Source organism: Henckelia pumila, chromosome 4 (assembly GCF_033568475.1).
Source record: "Henckelia pumila isolate YLH828 chromosome 4, ASM3356847v2, whole genome shotgun sequence".
Lineage (NCBI taxonomy): Eukaryota > Viridiplantae > Streptophyta > Magnoliopsida > Lamiales > Gesneriaceae > Henckelia > Henckelia pumila.
Window position 1 is genome coordinate 40,076,324 of NC_133123.1, and position 7,495 is coordinate 40,083,818.

The 7,495-nt window shown below is 38.5% G+C and overlaps 1 protein-coding gene across 1 annotated transcript; it reads left to right on the top strand.

Annotated features, from left to right (window-relative positions):
* The first annotated feature begins 4,269 nt into the window (after positions 1-4,269).
* On the top strand, positions 4,270-6,957 carry LOC140860907 (uncharacterized). The gene has a single exon (XM_073263907.1). The coding sequence runs from the start codon at positions 4,270-4,272 to the stop codon at positions 6,955-6,957; it is 2,688 nt and encodes an 895-aa protein (XP_073120008.1).
* Positions 6,958-7,495: the final 538 nt, after the last annotated feature.

Consider the following 7,495-nt stretch of genomic DNA (forward strand, 5'->3'; position numbering starts at 1 on the left):
CTTCTGATATTATTCAAGTGATTGAGATTTTTCTGAATTGCTTGTCTCTCTTCGTTGTCTCGTTGTTGTTCTTTTTTTTTCACTTCTTGAGAAATCTTCCCTTTATATAGGTCAATCATCAACGTCTTTATTTTGAACGTTCTGATGCTGCATTGAATGCACATTTAATGCTCATAAATGCGTTGATGATTCTGCATGAAAATCGTACACTGCAGACAACTTCCAGGGTCCAAAACTGGAATAAACGGTCGAATGCTTTATCTGTAGTCATTCTACGTTTTTGCCATTTTAGTGCAACCTGTTGTCTTGATTTGCAGGAGTCAACATATCTTCTGACACGCCGGTTCTGCTTTTAATGAAAGATCCTGCAAAGAACATCTTGTCACAGGTACTTGTCTTGAGATATCTTGATAAGCAGTTGATATTCTACCGGTAGATAGATTTGTCCTTTGCTGGTTTGAATAACCAGTCGATAGGCTTGTGACTTCAGCCGGTCGAGAGCAAAGGCGGTTGACAAGCTTCCGGTAGAGAGATTTATCCTCTGGTGGTTTTAATAGCCAGTCGATAGACTTGTGACTTCAACCGGTCGAGAGCAAAGGCGGTTGCGGTAGATTCCTGAAATACAAGGATTGGCAGCACATTCCTATACAATGAGTTGTTGTTTGTTATCACCAAAATCTCGGATTCAACAAAATTATTATAGCCGAGATACATTATTAATTATCTTTGTTGAAATATTCTCTCAACATATATAAAATATTTGGAAAACTAACTAATGAATTTTTTTGTAAAGTACCAAAATATAAAACCTTTAAATTCTAAAAATCTATACGAAAAACAAGATTTTGTATAATAATTCTAAAGTAGCCTACTCTTCACCAGATTTTTCCACATACCTAATTATGGTTTTTAGATTTTATAATTTAATAATCATGAGTACAATTTAAAATTTTTTATTAATCTAATAAAAGGAGAAAGAAAAGTGAGTTCAGAATTCTGAAATATTATATGCATGTACCTAAGAAATCCTATTTACAGGGTGTATAGTCTATAAATAGAATGATTGAGATCTCTTTTCTCTATCAAAATTTTATTAAGAAAATGCTAGAGGTACAACAAATATCGTGTACAACGATATTTACAACAATAATATCGTGATATTTTATTATTTTATCGCGACATTTTGTATTTTAATGTATTGAATTTTTCGTATTGTAAACTTTGGTGTACAAATTTCGTTGTATATATAACATCACTCTTTTACTACTAGCTAACATAATACATTTAATATTATATATATATATATATATATATATATATATATAGGAGAGTGTTTTTTCCACTCCAAAAATTGTTTCTTACACTCCACTTTTATTATTTCTTAACTTAACTTACAGATTTATCCTTGCCTAATTATTTTTCTATTTTATTTGACATATATAACCTTTCATAGTTATACTAATTGTCTTTCCTATTTCATTTCCAAGATTTCAGGGACATAATTTAAAGGACAATGCTATATGTACATAGACTCTTACATAAAAGTGTACACGCCCTATTAAATTAGGAAAGAATTTCAAATTATTTTAAAATTTCTTTTTTTTTCAACCTACATTTTTTTGTCTTGCTCAAAAAAATATATCAAATTCTTTTAAAATATTTTTATTTTCAACCTAAAATTGTTTATCTTTTTCAAAAAAACTCAAACCAAAAATATTATTATTATTAATTTAATTATTTATTGTGAAATTTTAAGGGGGTTTCAAAATTGAACCCGACCCAAGTTGATCAGTTACTATCGGATTAAGGTTGATTTTTGGGGTTCAGGTTAGACTAGAAACATTTGATTTTTTAAAATTTTTAACAAAATAATTAAATACACATAATAATAATTAATATATTTTGATTTAAATACATAATAACAAAATCTCACTTATATATATAGTTCTATATAACTTAAATTTGAAAGTCCAAGTATACAAAATTTAAAATAAACTTACTGCACACAATAAAAATTATTTTTAAAATCAATGTTTTACAAAATAATTATTACATGTTTAAAATCTATTATACAATATACAATATTTTTTTATCAAACATACAATATATAAAAATATAGTAATTATTTCTTAATTCTAGAAATAAGTACAAAAACTTTTTATAAATTTCTCAAACCAAATCCAAATAAATCAATAGTGATCGACTCGAACTCGACTAACACGATCAACATAAACCTATATGATTTGATTTTTTATTTTGTTTTTAACAAAATAATTAATTATTACACATAATAATATTAAATATATTTTAGTTTAAATATATATTTTTTGTCCATAATAAATTTAAATATATAATAATAAATCTCGCTTATATATGATTTAAATTTGAAATTTTAATTTTAAAATATATTTTCTATAAGAAAATAGAAAATTATTATTTTTTAACTCAATTAATAATTATATGTTAAAATTTTATAAAATATTTATTTTTGTGGAACTAAGTAAAATTAATTGTACAAGTAATAAAAAATAATAATATTTTCTTAAAAATTTATTTGAGTAAGACAAAAATTGTAGGTTGAAAAAAAAAAAGAAATTTTGAAAAATTTTGAAATTCTTTCCTAATTTAATAGGGTGTGTACACATATATGTAAGAGTCTATGTACATAAAGCATTGTCCTTTTAATTATTCCTTTTTTTATTGATTGTTTTGATAGCATTTAATATGAAAAAAAAATTCATAGCTTCCAAAATTTATAGATTATTATTCATTATGAAGTGAATCAAACAATACAAGTAGCGATTACAAAAAAAAATTCAAATAAAATTTCTTATGAATATTGATACCCCGATGAGGAAATCACCTCAGCTCATAGACGACCCTAAGGTAAAGATCAATCCTTAGATAGACAGGATCGTCCAGGAGGTCAGCTCGGGGGATGCGTCAAGCTCCTCCACCACCATCATTCAGCTCGGGTAGGGAGCTCGGGAGATCCGTCAAGCTCCTCCACCACCATCACCCAGCTCGGGAGCTCAGTCAAGCTCCTCCACCACCATCATCCAGTTCGGATCGGGAGCTCAGCTCGGGAGCTCAGGACCTCCTCCAAACTCCTCCACCATCATCTCCATCTTAGGTTGGGAGCTCTGGAATTCATCTCAGCCCCGATGTCAGTAGGGAGTTAGCTTAGTAGAGGGGTTGGACAACCTTGATGAGCTAGCTAAGATAATAGGATCAGTGCTCGGGTTGAGTTCAGGGGTTCAGCAATAGATCACTCATCCCTTTTCCATATGACCCCAGGCAGTATAGCGTCCTCATGATGACAGTTCGGCTCAGATTAAGTGTTTGTTATTTCCTTTGTCAGAAAAGATTCGGGCGAGATCTCAGCCTAAATATTCGGGATTGTGATCCCGAGATTCGTGGATTCTTGATAAGGAAGGTAGGCGCTAAATCCGGAGCTCTCTCCTATAAATACCAGGTTCATTTTCATCATTTGGATCCTAATTTTTCATTCGTGTGCACACACCACTCTCTATATTTTCGCTATCCTAGCATCTGACTTGAGCGTCGGAGGGGATACGCCGAAACACCTTCCGGCCCCCCTTAATACTCTTGTTAGTGGTTTCAGGTTAGCAGCAGTTCATCTTTTATTTGGAGGAGCTTCTTCAGCTCATCCAGGGAGATCACTTTATTGAGGTATATCAATTGGCGCCGTCTGTGGGAAAATCAAGCTAAGACGTAGATATGGCAGGAAGAGGAAGAGGAAGGGGAAGAGGAAATGTGGCGGATATGATTGTAGATCAGCTCAGCCAGTTCATCACTCAAACGGTGCAAGCGGCCATGGGTCATAATCCACCACCTCCTCCCGTGGGTCAGCCAAACCCAATGGATGCGGTGTGGGAAGAGATTAGGAGACTGGGTCGGCAAGTAGGAGGTCGGCCTGGGCCTATACAAAGGAAAAGTCCTTTTGCTCGGGCTATTCTAGATGAGGAACTCCCTGCAAATTTTAAGCAGCCTACTTTAGGGGAATATGACGGGAGCTCAGATCCGGAGGAACATTTGGGGAGATTTTAAAATGCAGCCTTGTTGCATAGATATTCAGATGCAATTAAATGTCGGGTCTTCCTCACTACTTTGGTTAGGTCAGCCCAGCAATGGTTCAACCTTTTACAGCCTGGTAGTATTCAGAGTTTCAATGACTTCAGCTCAGCTTTTCTACACCAATATGCGAGTAGCAAGAAATATTTGAAGACTTCTCTCAGTTTGTTCAATATGAAGCAATCTGAGGTGGAATCGTTGCAGGAGTATGTTCAGCGCTTCAATACAGCAGCTCTGGAAGTACCTGCTGCCACTGCTGACACCTTGGTCAACTCTTTCACTCAAGGGTTGAGAGGAGGGGAGTTTTTCAGATCCTTAGTCAAGAAGCCTCCTTTGACTTATGATGAGCTCCTTAGTAGAGCTGAGAAGTACGTGAATTTTGAGGATGCACAGAGGCAGAGGAGACAGGAAGGAACGTCTGGGAGTAAACCCAGTGCCAAGGTGAGAGCAAAGGCAGAGGGGAAGACAGAAGAAGGAAGGAAGAGGGTGACCGAAGAGATGAACAGGGTCAAAGGACCCTACCCCTATGTACCCCTATCGGTGAGCCTGGAGAAGGCAATGCAAGTATGCGAGGATAGGCGAGCACTTGTGAGGCCCCGCAATGCTGAGAAAGGCCCGCGGTTATCGCCATCTGACAAGTTTTGCGATTTTCATCAGGAGTATGGGCATATCACCAATGATTGTCAGAGGCTAGGTGAGGAGGTTCAAAGGATCATGTATGATGACCCTCGAATCAGAGCTGAGCTGACTCGAAGAGCAAATCCTCCTCGCCAAGGCCGAGCTCCCCAATGGAGGAATCAAAGGAATGAAGATAGAGAGAATCAAGGTGATCATCAGGGAAGAGCTCCTCCAAATGGTCAAGGAGATAGGGTGCAGCAGATTGCAAATCATCCCAATCGGGGTGTTATCCATATGATCTCCGGGGGTAGTACGGATGGAGATTCGGGAAGGGCTCGCAAAGCTCACGGGCGTAGGTTGGAAAATTTTGAGTTAAGTTCTCAGCTCAGCTGTCCCACTGACCCGAACATCATTTTTGGAAGGGAAGATTTAAAGGATGTGGTGCTACCTCATAATGATCCCCTACTGGTCACCTTGACCGTAGCCAATTATGACGTGGCTCGTATCTTTGTGGATACTGGGAGCTCAGTAAAAATTATCTTTAAAGAAACTCTGGACCAAATGAAATTGGAAGGATTTGAGTTGGATCCAATCACCACAGAGTTGTATGGGTTCACGGGTCATGCTTTGCAACCATTGGGACAAATAGTGCTCCCCTTGTCCCTTGGGAGTAGAGAGCAGAGAGTAACCAAAATGGCTTGCTTCACCGTGGTGGAGGCACCATCCTCTTTCAATGGAATATTGGGGCGCCCTGCCCTGAGTGATTTCCGAGCCGTGGCACCTACCTATCATCAAAAGTTGAAGTTCCCAGGTGGAAGAGAGGTGGGGGTTGTTCGGGGTGATCAGAAAGCAGCTCGGTTGTGCTATGTGAATGAGGTAAGGATTGATTCAAAGAAGAAGAAGAGGGAGGTAGGAATGATTTCAATAGGTCGAACATCGAAGGTGCACAGACAGAAGGTTCTTCTGATGTCTGAAGAAGGTCATGAGAAGGTGGAATTGCCGGGAGCTCAGATTGTCAAATTAGCTGCTGATTTGAGCCCATCAGTGAAGCAAAACCTGGTTGGTTGCTTAAAGAAGAACAAAGATGTTTTTGCTTGGTCTGTATCGGAGCTCATAGGGGTCAGTGCAGAAATTATGGTTCATCGACTAAATATTCTTGCGGGAGTAAGACCGATAAAACAGAAGAAGAGACACTTTGGTCCAGACAAGGATAAGGTCATTAAAAAAGAGGTAGAGGAACTTCTTAAGGTAGGACACATTAGGGAAGTGCAATTCCCTACCTGGTTATCCAATGTGGTCCTTGTCCCTAAGAGTTCAGGCAAGTGGAGAATGTGTGTTGATTTCAGGGACTTAAATAAGGCGTGCCCAAAGGATTGCTATCCACTGCCTCGAATTGACCAATTGGTTGATTCAACGGCAGATCATCAGTACTTATGCTTCATGGATGCATATCAGGAGTATCATCAAATTCCTCTAGTGGAGGAAGATCAGGACAAAGTATGTTTCACCACCTCTCATGGAACTTTTTGTTACAGAGTGATGCCTTTTGGTTTGAAGAATGCAGGAGCCACTTATCAAAGACTCATGGACAGAGTGTTTGCCTCCCAAATTGGCAGAAATGTAGAAGTTTATGTAGATGATATTTTGGTAAAGTCTCAGGATGATGTGGGGTTGTTGGCCGACCTTGAGGATACTTTCTCGACTTTGAGGACTTATCGGGTGAAGCTTAATCCGGAGAAGTGTGTATTCGGAGTCAGGGGAGGTAAGTTTTTGGGGTATATGGTTACTGAGAGGGGCATAGAGGCCAATCCTGAGAAGGTGCAGGCTATTCGATCCATGTCTGCTCCCCGTAACTTGCAAAAAGTTCAAAGGTTGGCAGAAAGGATTGCAGCCTTGTCTCGATTTATATCAAGATCAGCCCATAGAAGCTTACCTTTCTTCAAAGTGCTTCGCAAATCCAAGAAGTTTGAATGGGATAATGAATGCGGGAAGGCATTCGATGATTTAAAAAGCTACTTAGCTGAACTCCCTGTATTGGCTAAGGCAATTCCTGGTGAACCATTGTACATCTACTTATCAGCTTTGGAAGGGGCCGTTAGCTCAGTACTTATTAGGCAGGAGAGAACAGCTCAACACCCTATCTATTTCTTCTCACATGCCCTTAAGGGTGCAGAACTTCAGTATTCAGAGGTGGAAAAGTTAGCATTAGCCTTGGTTATGACAGCAAGGAAGCTCAGACCTTAATTTCTATCACATCCTATTATGGTTCTAACCAACAGCCATATGGGGAGGATATTAACTCGAATTGATATTTCGGGAAGGTTGGTAAAGTGGACTACGGAGCTTAGTGAGTATGATATCCAATATGAACCAAGGATGGCCGTTAAGGCCCAGGCGTTAGCTGATTTCCTTGCCGAAACGAGACATATGGAAGCAGAGGATTTGTGGAAGGTATACGTTGACGGCTCTTCTAATAGTGAAGGATGTGGGGTGGGGGTGTTTTTTATTTCCCCTCGTGGAGATGAGATCAGATTGGCAGTTAGGTTGGATTTTCGAGCTTCTAATAACGAGGCAGAGTATGAGGCTGTGTTGATTGGCCTCCGAGCAGCTAAGCAAGCTGGGGCAGCTCGGGTGCACCTCTACTCTGATTCACAGTTAGTAGCCCAGCAGGTGAATGGAGCGTATGAAGTCAAAAATGAAAAACTGAGGGAATATATGATGGCGATAGAGGAAGCTAAGGGTTTCTTTGATGAGGTATTGTTTGAACAAATTCCGAGGGAGG